This window comes from Nilaparvata lugens, chromosome 4 (assembly GCF_014356525.2).
Source record: "Nilaparvata lugens isolate BPH chromosome 4, ASM1435652v1, whole genome shotgun sequence".
Classification (NCBI taxonomy): Eukaryota; Metazoa; Arthropoda; class Insecta; order Hemiptera; family Delphacidae; genus Nilaparvata; species Nilaparvata lugens.
In genome coordinates this window covers 44,465,800-44,485,701 of record NC_052507.1, presented here as the reverse complement: position 1 = coordinate 44,485,701, position 19,902 = coordinate 44,465,800, and the positions used below count along the sequence as shown (strand labels likewise).

General features: G+C 33.3%; 1 protein-coding gene across 1 annotated transcript; it reads left to right on the top strand.

Annotated features, from left to right (window-relative positions):
• Window positions 1-1,791: 1,791 nt before the first annotated feature.
• On the top strand, window positions 1,792-19,256 carry LOC111061134 (rho GTPase-activating protein 19). Its single transcript, XM_022348822.2, has 9 exons — window positions 1,792-2,229; window positions 3,101-3,279; window positions 5,731-5,940; window positions 6,415-6,620; window positions 7,763-7,918; window positions 12,814-13,047; window positions 13,536-13,631; window positions 14,508-15,095; window positions 17,023-19,256. The coding sequence occupies exons 1-9, from the start codon at window positions 2,099-2,101 to the stop codon at window positions 17,527-17,529; spliced, it is 2,307 nt and encodes a 768-aa protein (XP_022204514.2). The 5' UTR covers window positions 1,792-2,098; the 3' UTR covers window positions 17,530-19,256.
• Window positions 19,257-19,902: the final 646 nt, after the last annotated feature.

Below are 19,902 nucleotides of genomic sequence, written 5' to 3'. Positions count from 1 at the left end.
ATATTTTATTAGATGGCAAATAATAATAAATTAACCATTATCACAATATTTCGTAAAACTGTTTCTCATTCGTTTTGCAACTTAAGTATAGGTACCTAACTATACTCTATACTCCTATATTTAATATAAGATAATAAATAACTACATATTATAAGAACAGGAAAAATAAAACAAAAATTATAGATCGCTCATATTACCGTATATTTTATTAGATGGCAAATAATAATAAATTAACCATTATCACAATACTTCGTAAAACTGTTTCTCATTCGTTTTGCAACTTAAGTATAGGTGGTACCTAACTATACTCTATACTCCTATATTTAATATAAGATAATAAATAACTACATATTATAAGAACAGGAAAAATAAAACAAAAATTATAGATCGCTAATATTACCGTATATTCTATTAGATGGCAAATAATAATAAATCAACCATTATCACAATATTTCGTGAAACAGTTTCTCATTCGTTTTGCAACTTAAGTATAGGTACCTAACACTAGACTCTATACTCCTATATTTAATACAAGATAATAAATAACTACATATTATAAGAACGGGAAAAATAAAACAATAGCAATAATGAAGAATTTATAGACAATTTTAGCAAATAATCTATTTTTTATAATACAAATTTAGCATACAATATTTTCATAGTTCACAAAATATTTAATATAATATTACCGAAACTTATATTTTATTACTTGGCAAATAATGATAATGAATCAACCTAAGCACAATATTCCTTGAAACGATCATTTGGCACTAGGCTTAGCCTGCTTGAAACATGACCGATGAAAATATAAAAATACTTATGTATGAAAAGAAATATTTTTATCTGGCGCATGCAGATTCGTTCATCCATAAGCACTGCATGAAACTACCATACTTTGAATATTTTTTATTGCTTCAATAAAAAAATATTATCATTTGAAAAAGGCTCTTTTTCTACACAGCTAATACAAATACCCGACTTCTTGCCCGAAATTTCTGGTAGCTACACTAGCGCAGTGGCATCATAGCGGACTTCGCTCTTCTTAATCTTATTCTCTATATCAATGGTGGAGACATTCCAAGACCGATGAGTACAAAGAGCAACGGTATATAGAAAAATATAAAAAATAAATATAATATATTTTCATCTAAATACCGTGCAAAGAGCATACGAGCATAGGTTATTTAACAATGATGTAGTAGCATACTAGAGTGCTCTCATCAACACTTAATTATAAAAATTCATTATGAAATTATTGAAAAAAAGTTGTTACTGCTCAATAAAATATAATTGATTATTTTAAACGAGAATAAACCGTTAATATTACATCAATAAGCCTGTATCAGCTACCGTCTATAGAAGTCATTGACATGACAGAGAATTGGCAATGTTGTTCTCCTATCTTTCCCCACTGTCATTATAACCTGGACCTCATTATAAACTTAGCTAAATCCCGATCTCGCAAAACCAGCCCTAATCCAATCTAATCCATTACCCAGTATTAATTTGTGTAATCGAATGAGAATTCTTTCAAGAACATAAAGAAACGGTCAAACTTTACAACCTAGAACTAATCCGTTCACGTTTGATGCGTTCAGACATAATACGCTGGAAAAAGCTATTATTGAGAAAAATCAAATAAAATATTAGTAGATGAAAATCTCATTTCTTTCAAATAAACTCCATAAATAATTTTTTATCATTTGAATCGATTTCAATATTGTTTTTCAAAGACATTTTTATCACCACATCTTCACTGTGTCCGTTGATTTCAAACAGCAACAGCGATTTTGATTTTAAAAATGGCTCACCCATGTGAAAGTGAATGTATACTAAATTAGTAATCGGTTATAAAAGGTAAAGGTAGAATATCTTTCATTCTCATAATCTTTATAAAAAATTGTTAGTAATTATGGATCAATAAATAAGTATTATAATGTTCTGAAACGATATACAATCAAAATCTATCCAGAATGTAAGTGTTGTTAAATTGCAAACCCTTGTACCTGATTTTAGTTGAAATGTTAGTGAACTTTGTTTTCTTTATCACCTATCATTCAAAGAATCATTTTAAAGATTGTGCAGCTTCAGCTTTATAATGGAATTGAATTCAGATTTAGAAAATGATGATTGGAAGTTGGCAAACAAGCTACGAAATGAAGACCCTGAACAGTTTTACACTTTGGTACGGATGCATTTGTCGTTCGTCTTGGATTTAAACACTGATGAGTAAGTACAAACAATCATCAATTTACTAAATTTACCGCAATCGCTAGATTTAAGACTGCTGTTTTATTATAACTGTATCCTTTGATAAAAGTTTCACAGTTTTAGATTACCTTTCATAAAGCTATTTCTGATTCTTGTCCTAAGATAAGTTAGCTAAAAGCTCAATTTCAACTTGGATTACTGATTTATTAATTGTGTGAATTAAAATTCTTTAATAGGTGTAGTTTCTGAGGCTTATTAAAAGTGTTAAAGACACTAAAAAATGTTAATAAGTTGAACATCTTAATCTTATTAATTTAATCTCTCAAGATCTAGTTTTTATCTAACCTTATCTCTTCCTTTTAAAATCAAGTTTTACTACCTTCTACCTACAAAGGTAATGTATAATAACATGTTAGATGTCATAATCATATTTAATTTTATGACATTTCATGTCTATTTCTTGACTAGCAGGTAACTCGTGCTCTGCAAGGGTCTATTTTAAAAATTGACGTAATGAAATCTTGAAGAATTATAAATAGGCCTATAACAATCCTCGGTTAGCATGTAAAATTTCAAGTAAATCAGTCTAGTAGTTCAGTCGTGATAGAGCGTCAAACATAATTTTCCTATCCCGTACATGTATTAACCCAGTTCTTTCCTCTTTATTAGGCTATAATATAGGTAGATACCTACTCAATTTGTCCAATACAAAAACTGGCCATAGACAAATATTAGTAAAGAATTATAAATTTTATAACAATTTGAACTTCACATTTTAAGACTAAATAACTCAAACAAATTATTAAAGGGTCAAATCAAGAGTACAAAAAGCATAAAAAATGGGTTTAAAAAATAATATCTAGAACTTATTTGCTTGTTTTTGTTACAGTTGTGAGTGGCCTGTAGAGAAAGCAAAATTGAGGAATGTGTTAAAATGGAGTTTAGCTCCTTTTTCTAAGAAACCTCGCCAAGTTCTAATCAAGAACAATTGTGATAGCAAAGGTATATTGACTAAGGACAGTATAGCTCAAGTATTTCAGCTGGTGGAGTTTCTCAGCAAAGAAGATAGTAAGTATCAAGTCATTATTGAATATTTTTTCCACTTTTGAATCGTAGCAAACTAATTTGAACATTTCATATTTTAATCAAAGTCTGGAGTTTGGGTTTCCTGGTAACTCAATGCATTTAGCAGGTATTTAAGGGCAAGGAAGCTTCTCAATCAGGAGGTGGACCAAGCAGTTAAGAGGAAAAATGCTGATGCTATACTTGACTCTCAGAACCCATGTAAATCGGCCTGGAAGCTTATTAACAAGTGCAGAGCGTCTACACAGCCTCAATGTGATTTCAGTCCAGATGTTATGAACAGTCACTATCTGAACTCCATGGAGGCCATTCTTCAACAGATTCCAGTGACTCAGCCAAATGGTGTTGGAGATGTAGAAGCACAACCCGCTGTTTTATCTGTATGGAGGAGAGTCTCGAAGAATGAAAATAGAGACTGCTTTTAAAAATTTACCTTCTCAGGACATCTATGGATTTACTGTGGCTTTCTTGAAATCAGTGGTTGATGAGATGGCACCTCATCTTGCCAGTGTCTTTAGTCAATGTCTTAAACTGGGCTACTTTCCGAATTGTTTGAAGTTGGGTAAAACTGTACCTATATACAAAAAGGGAGATGAGAAGGACAAGAATAACTTCCGACCAATTACTGTTACCCCCTTATTCGGAAAAATTTTAGAGGTTGCCATGAAGGATCAGCTAATGGACCATCTTGAGAGGAATAGTTTGCTGTCTGATAGACAACATGGCTTTAGAAAGTCCACACAAACCGCCCTGCTGGCCCTGATCAACGAAGTCATTGATCCATTCGAGAGTGGAGATTCTGTTGCTGTGAGACTGTGTGACCTGTCTCGTGCTTTTGACTGTGTGTCTCATGAGCTTCTCCTTGGTAAGTTGAGTCAGTATGGTATAACGGACATTGTTGCTGACACTTTCAAGTCCTATCTTTCTGACAGAAGGCAGATAGTGAATGTTCGGGGTGCATCATCTGGCTAGCTGCATGTACGGCATGGGGTACCGCAGGGCTCTGTCCTGGGGCCGGTCCTGTTCATGCTGCATATGAACGATTTGAGAGTCGGCGGAAGTTAGCTGCTGTTTGCGGACGACACAACCCTTGTTGGGAGAGGATCCTCGCCTCCAGCTGCCACCCTTGAGTTGGAGGAGTCCTTTGCTGGTGCAGAACGCTGGTTTCAAGAGAACAAGCTGTTGCTCAACGTCGGCAAGACACATAATATCATGTGCACTCTGATAAACCACTTCAATCATTCATTGAATGAACCGGTGAAGATTCTGGGATTTAACATCGATCCAAAGTTAACATAGAGTGCTCATGTGGATGCTGTATGCAGAAGATTGTCTCTTGTGATCTACCTGTTGAGAAGACTGAGGTGCTTGCTGACTGAGGAACATTTGATTATGGCCTATTATTCACTGTTCCATAGCCACATTATCTATAGAATACTGCTGTGGGGACACTCTTCACACTGTGAGAGTATTCTTCTGCTGCAGAAGAAGGCAGTTCGGATACTGTCATCCAGTGGTCATCTGGAGCACTGTAGGCCACTCTTTGCCAGACTCGGGATTCTCACAGTTTTTAGCCAGTTCATCTTTGCTTCCCTGGTTGGTATTAGGAATACCAATCTGACAGTGAATTTGAGGGGGTTGCAGAGTGCCTACTCACTTCGAAATGCTCTCGAAGTCAATGTTCCTCGATGTAGGCTAAATAAGGCTCAGAACTGTTATCCCAATATCGCTATTAAAATGATTAATATGCTACCTCTATCTGTGTGTCATTTGAGTGACAGTGAGTTTAAGAGGAGACTCAAGTCTTGGCTGCGTGCCAGACCATACTACTCCTTGAGTGAATTTTTTCAGGAGTCTACAGTTGACATTTAGTGGCCATCACCGTGTTTAGCCATCTATGCCATTATGTTTTATTTTTTGACATGACAGTGTTGTCAAAAACTTCTGTGTGAAATTGTATATTTGACGTGATGACCTACCCAGCTCGTCTGGCTGGTTAATGGTCCTACAAATGAAGATTGAAGATTGAATGTATATACGTATACGTTATTCAACATAAAAGGTGAACATTGGTAAAAGTGCAATCTATAACGATATACCGTTAGGCTGGGTACCTATATTTTCATTAATTTATTTCATACATACAATATTTATCACACAGATAATGTTTACTAGCTAGGGCTGAGATTTTTAGGATAAGCCAAGCCTAACCTGTGATTGTTTTCACCACAGACATGTTATTCATTCTCCATTCTGTCTCACAGACCAATGATTGATTACTCAATTAAAATTTTATTGCAGGTGCGTATTTCTCAGTCTAATATGGCAATAAAAAAACGTCCAGTACTATTAAAATGCTCATTAAGGTTCAAGCAAGGTCATTTTTCTCTTTGAATTCATGATGTGAGTATTACAGTAATCAACTTTTGCTTGTAGATGCTACTCAGGAAGGAATATTTCGAAGAAGTGGTAAAATGACAAGGCAACAAGAACTGAAATCTCAGCTAACTAGTGGTACACCATTGGATCTGGATAATAGCCAATTTTCCGTGCATGATTGTGCGTCAGTTCTCAAAACCTTCCTGGCTGAGTTGTCGGAACCCCTACTAACCGAAGCCTACTATCCTGCCTACTGTCAAATAGCTGGTAAGTTGTGTGTGATTTAAAAGTAAAACAAATGGGTTAAAAACAATGTTTTAGTTATAAATATATATTCACTTCATTTATCATAACTTACCTAATGATTAATATCGAAACACGGAATATATAACTTCATAACTGCACAACTCATGAGCCTTTCCCGCCTTCAATTCAATTGTGTAACAAATCCCTGCACTTTCTTTATTATACATAGGTAACTTCTAGATGAATGAACATCTTGGAAGTAAAAATAATAATTAATGATACCGTAACCAAAATTTATTAATCAAAGGCCTAGTTACCAACTGATGAATTGGTAATAGTAAATATTGCTATATCTAAACAGTGAGTTCATTGGTGTTGAATTTACCTCCGACTGTTCATCACCGGAGAAAGTAAAAAAAATAGTTGTATCCCAACTCATTCATTCTAAAATTAAGTTTTTCTGCTACTTCTATAAACTTTTCAAATTGTTTTCAGAATTATGCTTATCAGAGAGCACGTCTGAAAGTAGACTGCAGTGTGCCCTGCAGCTTCTATTACTGCTTCTGCCTAGTGAGAACTGGACGGTGCTGAAAAATGTGCTGAATATGTTGCAACTCATCTCCACCTATGAAGCTCACAACAAGATGAATGCGGACAATTTAGCCACATTGTTTACTCCTCACCTTCTATGTCCCAGAAAGGTTAGTTCTATCCTATCGTAGGATCAAGTATTGTTTCTCTATTAAGTTAGGCGCATCGGACGGACGGCACGCATCGGACGATTAGATTTGATGCATTGTTTTCAATTGGAGTGCTCATACTTATACGATGCGGATACGATGCGCACTTCAATTGAAAACAATGCATCAAATCTAATCGTCCGATCCGTGCGATGACGATCTGTGTGCGCCTACCTTAAAAGTACCAAGTACCAAGTTAAACATTGTAAAAGAGTATTTCATTTTAATTCCTTAGTAAAGGAGCACTGAGAACTTTGAAGAATAACAACTTGGACATTAACATCACTTTTTCGCTTAGAAAATAATATATCTTAGAATATTTTTAATTCTAGAACATGAGTACTTGAAATATTGGTAGCTTCTTCTCCTTGAACAAATAAATAGAAATGAACTAAATTCATTTAAATCTCGCAAAAATAATGATAAGACGGGCTTATTATTTTTTGTGATATTTTTCGGAATATTTTTATGTTTTCAAGCCCTTGAGCTGTCGCCTTATTTTTGTTTATGGTGGCAAGCAAAGCAAAATGTTATCTTCAATTCACTATTTTTACTCGAGTTGTCAACTGCAAATAATTGATAAATTCTAATAAATGTCGATTGAGTTTTTGTTTAATTGATTTGTAATTTTGATTGCAAATTGATTTATGTGTAGACTAATTTAATGGAGAATCCAGATAAGTTTCAACCATATGAACTTGTAAATATATTTATAATTCACGTACTCCTTAATCCCTTCGGTAAGCCTCCCTTCATGATTAAATTCTGTAAAAATAAAATTTTCTGGATTCAAATTCATAAATGAAATACATACTTTAATACTATTTAAGCTTATTCCAAATTGTATTGAGTATTTTCTCTTTGATTGACTAATAATCAATATGTGCCTATATTATAAATGAGATAAAATATATAAAATGAAAATGGTAGTCGTTCAAGTCTTCTTAACTTAACCAATGGAATTCATTGCAGGAGTCAAATAATTCAATGAGCAACGTTGACCTAATCTGTTTTAGTTTTTTATTAAACGTGGTTTAGTGTGTGCTGACCATGTATGAATGAATACCAGAGACTGTCTAACAAGTAGGTATATTCATTTTCAGCTGACTCCAGAAGCTTTCCATTCAAGCTCTCAGATGCTGTCACATGTTGTGTCGTTTATGATAAGATCGGGCTCAGAATTGTTTCAAGTGCCGCCGCGATTAGCGACGGACATCTTTGCCTACTGGGAAAGAAGAAAAATGTCGCCTAAGATTGAGGTAAAACCAAAGCCGACTACTAAAACAGAGGTAAATTATAAGAAAACTTTTCAATCCATCGCCACGCAGTAGCTAGATGGTGGAAGATGTCTTTCTCCTTCGTTGGCAGGTTCTTTGTATAATTTTTTATATACGTACCGTTTTTTTTTTCATATGATTCAATGGTTTATTTCAGGCAATAAAATACATCAAGTACATTAGGCTAGGTCATATTACAGATAAGTCACACTATTACAACAACATTCATATATCATCAACTTGAACTATTATCACAGATGCACTAAACTCAGTCTTTGGAAATATAAACAATAAACGTCATAATTCATGTAAAATTCATAACTTTTAATCCTTTGAGATTAAATTAGTAGTATAGCCTAAAAATGTGATGTGGTTAACTTGCGAATATAATAAATAAAATAATTACTGTACAAATGAGCTGGCAATCATTGAATTGATGTTGACCTCCCTGAATTCATTAATTAGAATTCATTAGAAGGGGTTGGTGATCAACCATGACTTCAACCTTCTATTGAAAGTCAAGGGGCAGGCTCCTTATTTCATTAGGTAGCATATTAAAAAACCTAATACGGTACCAGATGAGGGAAAGCTTCTACTTTTTCGCTCCAATCTGACTCTTGACTGGAATATATTCTGGTTTCTCCTTGTTACATGACCATGCATTTCATTAGGTAAAGTGATGAATCTGGATTTTTCTTCACAAACGTCAAACACGCATTTATGTAGAGATTGAAGACTGTCATCACTTTCAACCGGATGAACAGTGGCTTACAATGATCAATCCTCCCAGCCCTCATCACAACCCTAACAGCTCGCTTCTGCAGCAACAGGACCCTATCCACACTGGCCGCATGTCCCCATAGGATTGTTCCATAAGCTACATGGCTCTGAAAAAAGGCAGAGTACCAAACTGTCAGGCACACAATCCACAAGCCTCCTCAACAAGAGCACAACCCTACTGATCCTGATGCATAGTTGATTTATATGAGTTTCCCACGTCAACTTACTGTCCAGGGAAAACCCCAACAGTTTCACAGAATATGTGGTGGAATTCTGGGGATTGAGACTAAAGACTAGCTCCTGAGTCTTATCATTATTAAGGGCCAGTCTATTTGCACTAGACCACTGGGAAGCACTATCATAAAGCTCTCTAACAGCCAACTTGACAGACTCAATACTATCATGTTCAGCAAAAAGAAACGTATCATCAGCAAACAGAAGAACACCACCATTCACTGAGCAATAAAGGTCATTTATTGAATTAAGAAAGAGCAAAGGCCCCAGAACTGATCCTTGTGCGATTCCATAGTGTAAAGGAGCAGAGCCTGGCAATTCTCCATTCCAGTCCACAACGTGGGACCTATTACCGAGATAATATTTCATCAAATTGATAGCACTGACTCCTAGACCATACCACTCCAGCTTTTTCATAAATCATTTTCTCTAATAAATCATATGGAACACAGTCAAAGGCACATGTCAAGTCACACAGCAGAAGTGAGGATGATTTTTTACCTTCAAAAGCATCTTGGATTGAATGTATAAGAGTATGAACAGCCAACACAGTGGACTTTCCCTTCCTAAAGCCAAACTGAGCAGGAACCAGTAGATTATTGGTAACGAAATACTCATTAGCTGCATAACAACTAATTAAATTGTAAGTGAAAATCCGATCCAGATTATTTCTACATACTCAATAATCACTCTAAAGTATTTGAAAATGATTGAACTGCATGCATAATTTAATTGACAATAGTTTGTTGAGTTTGTTATACAGTAATTGATTTTTTCTTAATATTATAAGAGTATGGAAAATAATACTAATGGAATATCACCGATACACTCCCCAAGTCGATAAGACTCATACCTAAATATTAATCAACTGAAAAAACTATTCGGCTACTATTGATTATTTTGACTCGATAGTCATCACAAAATTTATTCAATGAGCTCATTCGTTTTCAAAAGAAATCAAGCCAATGGTTCTAACTTTTAAATTCAAATAGAAATTATAGACGTTTGTCAGCTTATCTCTCAGTTTTTCATAGTTGACAATTATCTCAAGTCAAAAGTCTTCAAGAAATTTCAATGCTGAAATTTTGTGGTATAACGTTTTAGTATTGCACAAACGTTTATCAAACTTACTATTTAATCTAACTTGTTGATACTTTTTTGAAAGCAAAATAAAATGCTATTCTAGTTAACTAGCGGTAGCGGTTCAACAAATTGAAAACTGCTCGACGGCCTTTCTCCTAGAGGCGATTTGCCTAGTTTGAAATAGTAGTTTTATAATTAGTGTCTTTAAAGCACGAGTTAGATGTAGAGTTGAGACACAAGTGAGTGAGCGTAGCGAGTCTTAAACATCTAACGAGTTTCACCTTATAAAACTGTTGCGTACACTATTTTATCTATAACCATTCCTGCAAAGTATCACATTGCTGACTTGTAAAAGGTTACAAATCAACCAACTAGCCTATATGGTAAAAATATTCAAATTCAATTTATTCACAATACAAGATACATTTACAGAGACAAAATATTCTAAAAACAAATTTATGAATATTTTCCCCACATAGACGAATCTGTGTGTGGGGAAGATATACGATCTTCTTCTTCTTCAATCAGGGATTAGGCTATTGCCTGTTCCGACTCACATGACCTCCAAAAATCAGTTCATATCCTGCATGAAATTTGTAAAGAATATAATTTCAAGATATCAAAGGAGAAAACCAAAATCATGGCTTTTAAAGGAAAGTACCCAATAAGATCAAAGATTGTGATAGACAACAAGGTATTGGAGATATACGATTGAAATAACAATTCCGGTAAAAAGGTAATCAGAGAGAGTGAACAGTAAACTTGAAATACTGAAAACAAGACTAACTAAAAACTTGACGAATTTATTGTAAACTTGACAAAATGAAATGTTGGTGGATTTAAAACTATAGTGAGGTCTACGCTATAATGACAGTGGATAACGATAGGAGAATAGCGATGCCGATTCTCTGCATTAATTAATTATATTTCTACACTGTCAAAAACATAATTGGCATCGTTGTGGACCTAGAAAAGGATAGTAACACCGACTTTGTCGAATGATAGACAAGGATAGCAATTCCAAAGTTAAACAAATACTGTCATTATAACGTAGACCTCACTACAGTCAAACTGAATATTTGATTTAGTAAAAACTTGTTAAACTGAAACCTGCTGCTAGCATCAGAAAACGTGTTTTGATGTTGTTGCCACCACCACCCAAAACCGTGTTATAATGTAAAAGTCGTTGCATAATGTTATAGTATAGTTTTGAAAAGCCATTGCGAAAAGACCCCTGTTATGGGATTGATTATGATGTTTTAATGTTTACATGGTCGTAGATAAAAAAATGTATTGTTGACTTCGATAGGCATTTATTCATATTTCTGTGTTTGTTAATAGACTATTTGAGGTGTGATTGTCCAGCACTCTCAGTTGCAAAATTTCAATTTTATGTCATGGTTGTGTTCAACTAATACATTATAAAACCAAAATTCAATTTTTGTGCACTGTAGTGTCAATTTTCATATTTTTTCGTTAATAGTTCGATAGTAATATTTATAATTCGTCAATAGTAGTAAGTAGTAGTAGTAGTAAAGTAAATAATTATATTGTAGTAACTACTTTGATTTTATATTGATAACCCCGACTCATATTCTATAGTAGGATATCATGTTTAAAAAAATGAATAGAATTATAAAAAATTGGAAGTATGTATCTTTTTTTAGTTTCGTAGTTATACAGAATTTGAAGTAGAAAATACGGGTTTTGTGTAATTCACATGGATAATTTATTGTAGTTGTAGCTTTGTTGTTTGCTTTGTATTATTATACATTTTGGTAGAAAATGTTCAGTTTCCATCTATTTGAAAATTTTTGTTAATGTAGAAGTATAATATCGAACAAATCGAATTCCATATGTTAGCGCAAATTTACTACATTCCTGTAGCTTAGTGTGAAAGATCCTACAAAACTGTAGCAGAATTTAAGAGTTCTTACTTTGAATTCTAAGTAAGTTGAATCGAGTTAATATTATTTAATGTCTGTAAGTATTGAAGACTTTCTCAAGTACAGTGTTTGTAAATCAATGCAAAATATATCATCTATTCACATATTGAGAAAATTTGAAAAATATTGAATTAAATTATTCAATATTATACAGGGCTGGTCAGTGAAGTATCGGTAATCTGAAACAAGAAACAACTGTCAGTCTTATTTTCCAACCAAATTTGAATTCTATCTTTGCAATTTGTGGCTTGGATGTTGCCATTATACATAAAATATTAAAGAGGTAAAACGAGGGGGAAAGGTTTTATGAAATGTTACTTTATTATGATTAAATAAAAGAATATGTTGAATAGAATGGCTATTTTGATCTAAACACATATGTGTTTTTTCAAACGTAAACGTAATGGGGAGTCGTCCATACTCGTCTGAATCATTTCACGTGTATACACAACACGTTAACATTGTTTACGTTAACATGCCACCTATAGCCTACTTGAAGTACAGTATTGTGTAAAATCATGCCACAAGGAATTTCAATATTTCCATGTGAAATTCTCAGGTACTCCTCAGAATGTTTACAGGTTTGTATGGGTGAGAAAGGACACTATTTAATTTTATTTATGAATTTTCATAACTTATGCTTCATAATAATTTGTGTTGCTTTCACTTCAAATTGTGCCATTCAAGTTAACTTATGCATTCTCAAGATAAAATTCTGGTTTGGTTGATGAATAAGCCAGTGTTATCAATTATTCATCATCTAATGCAAAAAATTGTTTTTTCTTCATTTGCTCTATATTTGCTCATTTATTTAAATTGTTTTCTTTTCAATAGGTAAATAACGGTGGAGCAGCGAGTACAGTGTTTAGTTTTGTAGATAGAGAACGCACCGCTCAAGAGAACACTACCAACCCCACTGAAGCTGCTCTTGCTCAACTCTATGCTCACATACAGTCCTTACCCGAATCGAGTAAAAAGCGTCGCCTAATCAAGCAGTTCAATAAAGAAAATGGGTTTGGCACTCCAAGGCAGAATAACAGAGCTACTAGTCTGGGTGATTCTATCAAGGTGATTACGATTCATCACTCAAGAAAAAATCTATCCATCTATTTATTCATTTATTACAATAAGTAATAAACAATTATCTCAACAATTCAATTTAGTTAGCCTTTTCCGGGGTTTCATTATAACCTAAGAGTGTCGATGACCAATCTTGTATGAAGTTTATCTACTAGAATCATTTTATCAATTTTTGCGTACAACACATGTTTTAATTTTAACGCTAGTTAGTATCACGAGTTCTTATTGTCTTGAATACAAGATCTTATCCAGTACATTATAAAATTGATCTCAATTGCCATTGAATTTCTTATTTATAATTAATTCAATCTCACATCGAATTATTATTGAACCGTTCTTATTTTTATTTTATCTATACGTTTCCCATCAGATATGCATTATTGCATTAAGTCTCATTGAATCATATTCATTTCTTATGCATACGTTCTTTTTCTAAATAATTTCCAGTTTTATAATGATGCAATTCTTGTTTTCAGAAACGTATTTTCAGCAAATCATACAAACAATCAAAACCTTTAATAGAAAGTAACATTTTAAAATGCGGAAGATCTTCTAGCGAAGAAATGCTTGATGTGAGTATATTAAAGTTAGTATTTTTTTGGTTATGATAAGAATCATTGAATGTTGGATCGCCTGGCATTCTCTCAGAGAGTCATCCCTTACTAACACATACATTCTCTTCTCGAGAAAATATATCTTGAATGCACGCAATTTAATTACATTGAAAGTCTTATTTATTTTATCTTGCTATGCTTTCTCGATGTTTGATGTCATATAATTTGTCTATTGCTTATGCACTGTATACCTTGTAATATACATAAAAAATATTTTCTTAAATTGATTGCATTTTATAAATTTTACACTCCTTAGGGCTGTTGAATGATTTCTATTGTTTGATGAAGGAATCATTCTAATGTTGGCTAGCAACAAGCTACATTTTAAATTTTAGTATCTATTCTAAAATAATTTATAAATTAAAATCTTGGTCTTATAATAGTTATGTAGATAATTATGGAATTGCTAGAATGGGGGTTTAAAAACGAGATTTGCAATACAAAGTCCAGAAAAGAGTTTGTGTACAGTAAAGAAAACCTGAAGTACGTATTGGAAACAATAGGATACTGTCTCTACATTCTGCATGCATGTATTACACTTGGAAGAATACATATGTTGCAAGTTGCATGTTGTGACGAAAAAATTTCTTTTGATTACTATTGGGGTTCATTAAAAATTCTCAATTTAAAAAATTCATTCTCATGCATGTGTTCATTATTGGAATAGATTAATTTAAAAAATAATTGGAAATGAAAAGAAAGTTTAAAATATTTTAATTCAATTTTTAATGTATAAATTTACAGTAATCTGTCACATTTCTTTTCTTTCTTTTTTGTACATAGTTCAGCTTTTTTTATCGTTTCAAACAACATGTTATCTTCGTTCAAATACAGAACTCCGACGAATGCCCGAAGATAGTTGTGCAAGTAGAACCGGCCGCATTGGAGGCCAACGATTTCGACAACTTTAAGAGACCGATCTCCTCAGAAATTAATGTGGCTAAACTAGAAGTGAGTCCAGATGAGGACGGCAATGAGGTGAGGTTCAAAGAGGTGGAGATCGATGTGGGTCTTGTGTCGGGCGAAAAATCTGTGGAAACTCCGGAAAACTTGTTGATAAGTTCACCGAACTTAGTGGAGTCGACGCCTGTCAGATCCGTAATGTTCTGTACGCCGACGATGAACGATGTTGAGAAGTACGGTCGAGGGTGTATGGACAGTAATAAAGTAACGTTCTATACGCCAGCCACCACTCCGGCCACCCTTCGACACAAGTACTGGTCGGTGAGCAGACCCTCGGTGTCCACGCCAACGAAACCCAACCTAGCCAACAGCACGTGTCTGCTGACTAGCACCCCGGCTGGGGCGGCCGTCTGCAACACCAATTGTCTGCTCACCCCTTCGCCCATGATTCTGTCTGCCAGTGCAGACGAGATGTCGCCCATCACACGCTCGACCAGGCGGATGACTAGAGCAATGCAGGTGAGACTGAAGTATTCAGCTGTAGCTTAGGGGAAGATGGATAATGGTGGACTGGTCTCACTTGGGTTATGCGTCTTCTAAACTAATCGGTTGTTTGTTTGATTTTTTGTCTACTCTTCTAGAAATTGGAATCTGTAAATTTTTCAGATTAATTATCACTGGACAAGGCTAATGGAACATAGCAACTACTGTTGTTTTAGATTACTTGAAACTTATTTCTTTAATCGTAATTCTTCGAGTTTTCCTGGCATGTTTTATATAAACTTGTATTGGGAATAGTTTATGCATGCTGCATGCTTACTGCATATAGACTGCTTTAAAAATTACTGTAAACAATTTTAATTATGAAAATAAAACAATCTAAAGAATAATCATCAGTCATGTTATTTTATAGATTTATAATGAACATTGAAATAAAATCAAGTATACTTTGTTGTTTTAGATATTTATTATTCTATGGAATAGAATTTTTATCTGATGTATTATTATTTGATCACATTATGGCGTCCATTCTTGATATTCATTTTGTATGTTTAATAGTTTGAATGTAAGCTTGAATTTTTCCAAGTAAATCTTCATATTTAAGTAGAAAGTAGAAATTTATAATGTATTTACACTTGGCTTGGTCTCACAAATCTCACTCGAAATCAGTAATTAGTAGAAGAGCAATGCTTATTAATGTTCACTTTTGTAGATAAATTTGAGTAAATTCTGCTACGTTGTCATGTCACTGTAGTCATTGTTTTTTGAGTAGAAACCAGTTTAAAGAGAAGTTTTTTTTAAAAAAAGGTGTAAGCCTATTATCCGTTTTACCATCTCAATCAATGTTTTTGTAGAGAAATTTGAGGAAATTCTGCTAAGTTCACATGTTACTGTAGTAATTGTTTTTCGAGTAGAAACAAACTCAAAGAAAATAGCTACTTTTATTTGAAGAAAAATAGTGTATTATCCATTTTATCACTTCAATCAGTTGGGCTGTAAGTTTTGAAGCATTGAAGGCATTCTAGCCTGAGATGTTGGTAAATAAATAATATTCATTGAACACTGTTCCAGAAATACCTTAAAAATGCATTAATGGAAAAGGAGAACAATTTCAACATAGGAATAATTGTGAATATTGCTTTTTATTAGAAATAATTTCAAATATATCTAGTCTTGCTCTAACAAACTGTCCAATGACTTTTGTGCCACTCTGTATTATAACAATTTTTTTCCAATTCCATTGAATAAATTATAGTATCAACTACCAATCTTTACTGCCATCTGAGAGCACTAACATAGAGGGAATATAGCACAAGAAGATATCCCATGGTATAGGGTGTTTATGTTACAATTTTCAATGTTAACTCAAGTTAATAGTCCTAGTATTTATTTTTCTTGAAGCTATGTGACGCTGGTAGTCTTTCATACTGTGCCGTTTTTACACTCTCACCCGGCCAGAACAGTAATAATAGACAGTAGTCGACAGTAATCGGCTTGAAATTTGAAACATGAACGTTCCATGGAATATCTTGTTATGTTATCTTTTCTCTATGGCACTAACTTCTACCATAACGTTTTAGTTCTTTTCTATTTATACAATACGGAGCAAACAAAATCCTCTACTATACTTTGTATTTTAGTTCAATAATAATTTATAATGTATTTCCAGACTTAGGAGGAAGAATAATATATTGTAAAATCACTTCTCTTATATGGGCTACTTTATTCAAATTAATAAAAACAGTATAAAAACTTGTAGTACCCTTTTATTAAAACATTTAAAAAACTAAATACCTACAATTAAGTAGGAATACTATGTTTTAAAAACTAAAATGTTTTAATAAAAGGGTACTACAAGTTTTTTATATTGTTTTTATTAATATAATGTAATTTATTTCAGCCATTTATATTGATATCTATTCATAAGTTTATGATTAAATTCCAGGAAACTATGATGACACCTCGAAGCAGGAAGCCGGTGGTAGCGCTGTCTGGCTCTAACATCAGCCAGCTGTCGAGCGTAGCGTGGGGAGGCGGTGTGGGGGGTAGTGGCGAGCGACTGAAGCCGTGTTCGGAGGAGAGCAGCTCGTCTGGCCTGACCAGTCCGTTCCGTGACTACCTGCATGGCCGCAGCGTGCTCACCGCCAGTCCCGTTGACCTCAGCTTCTCCAGTCGCACGGGCGACTTCGACCCGTCCACCTTCTCCGACGACACTCTGCCGTCCATGCTCAGTGACTCCCTCCTCCGATGTCTCGACGGCGAACCTGTTTCAGCCTCCTCTACCACCTCCTCCGCCTCCTCCTCCTCCTCCTCCAAGTATAAGCGTAAGAACAGTGGCGGCCAGCTCAACGACAGCGAAAGTCACGATCGTGTCCTCCGAAAAAGACCGTCGTTGACCGATGGAAGTATCACCGATAATTCGAGAGACGGTGTGTTTGAGACATCGTTATAGTATCTGCTAACTAATATCACATACACTCCGAAAAATACGCCAACTATGTCCACATGGTGCTTAAATTCGATCGTTCGATCGATGATTTTCAATTTCTACACTTGTTTCATTCAAAGATACATTATTATTCATCTTTTATATCGTATATACAGTATTTTTAAACTGTTTCTATGATGATCTTTATTATCTATCAATATCTCCTTCAGAGTTTAGTATTCTTTGAACAGATGATGTATTGTCTTCAATATTCTTAATTGAAAATTATCATTCATGTCCTTTATCATGTATTCATGTACAGATTTCTAATATTTATCGAATTTGTAATATTGCATCGGGTGCAGAATACCAGTATTATAAAAAAATATCAACATCTCATTATTTGTATTTTTCTCAATGTAGAGTATTATATAAAAAATATTTATACCTTAGGCTTTTGTAATATTTCTTATTAAAAAATATTCATCTCTTTTAACTTATACTGTACACAGTATTTCATGAGCAGATTAATCTTTGATCGAATCTGACATAGCCTATATATTAAAATATTCAATATTATCAACTAATCATAACACTGAGACTTGAAGTTGAGTGATAGAATGGATGAATGGTTTAACTTATATATGTAAATATATTTTATTCCAATGAGGATCGTTGAATCAGTTAGTAGATTATTTTTTGTGAATTGATTCCTAGTCAGTTCTGTCTTTAATTTTGTCTGTGAATGAGTGTTCTTAAATGTTGATGAAATTGAAGTTGAGTACGAGTATGACACGATAATTAATTGCACTAGTTATTCTATTAAAATAAATTGTTGAAATCAATTCAATAGATTTAAAGTGAAATTTTACACTAATCTAGCAAATGACAGTAGTTTTGGAAAATGAAAATTATTTTACAATAACTGAGAAATAAAAGCATTAATGAAGAATATGGAAGAGCTATGAAAGAAGGTTTTTAGTTATAAAATTTCAACATTATGGAGTTTACGGGTCTATTAGCTGATGAGCTAGTTAGAGCAATGATCTATTCGACCGAATTCAATTGCAAATCATTTCTCAACAATAGAAAGATTTCACAGATTTTATTAGCCTATATTCTTTCAAAATGACATTCTTTTAATATCTAGTATAATTTTCAATTTCACTATTATCGTGAAACAGTTGAATAATACTCATAATAGCATGAATTTAAAAACAATATTCTGCTCTTTGTTACACGGTTTTATTTTTGTGATGCACAAAAACTGGTGTACGCCATCAGGAAAAAGTGATAATATTGTAGTACTGTATAGTCAGCTATATCACTAGTGAGCTGAAATAAAATTTTGTGAATAGGCTACTTGAATGAATGATGATTGGTATTCCAAAAGTTCTCAGTACTCTGTTTTTCTTTGTATTTTGATTTTTTATAAATATAAATTTACCACTACATTTTTTTATAAATATCGTTATAGTTCAGTAAATGTTGTTCTTATACTGAGCGAGCTTGTATTTTTTCGGTAATTTTACTTATTTGTTATTGAAACAAAAAGAATTATGCTTATAATAATTTTGATCTTGTAGATAACGTACAAGATGATGATGGCTAACCAAAGTTCAATAATTGTAGTTTCAATTTAAGTGAGTTACATAATAATAGGTAATCAAACTAACAAAATCACTTTATATATTATAAATTGTTCAAACTTGTATTACTTGACAAAAATAAAAGAGTGTAATTTTTTACAACCAAGCTTAGATTTCTCTTAAGGCTGTGCAAAGGCTAATAATAAACTTTCTATTGGTGATATTTTTCAAAGTTTCTCGATTTGTATATCATCAAAATAAAAACGTTTTCTCAGGAAAACATTTTTTCCCGATCATTACTTTTTGAGATATAAGCGCCTAAAGTTTAAATTTTTGGGACAGAACATTTCAAATTCGGTAAGAGATAAATCTATGAGATTTAGAGGATTGATTCTTAATGGTATTGTTGATCTATTAAAACAAACATTTTCTGAAAATATCAGTTTTTTATAAAGTTATTCAATTTACCAATAATAACTCAACAAAAAGTTATTTTTGGTCATTTTTAGTAAATTGGATAACTTTATCAAAAATTGATATTTTCAAACAGTAGAAAGTTCATTTTTAGCCTTTGCACAGCTTTAATATAACTAGTTATTGCTAACAAAGTAATTCAATTCTGAATCTGAAAGTGATGAAGTCACTTGCTATCAAGTTTCTCCAATACAGTACATAGCATTTCAAAGTTCTATTTAGTTTCTCATATCTTGAAATTCTAGTGACTGGTGTATTTGATTGTATCTTGAAGTCCCAAAGAGCAGAGCATCACACCAAAGATTTTTGAATACCTCAACTACTATAATGTATT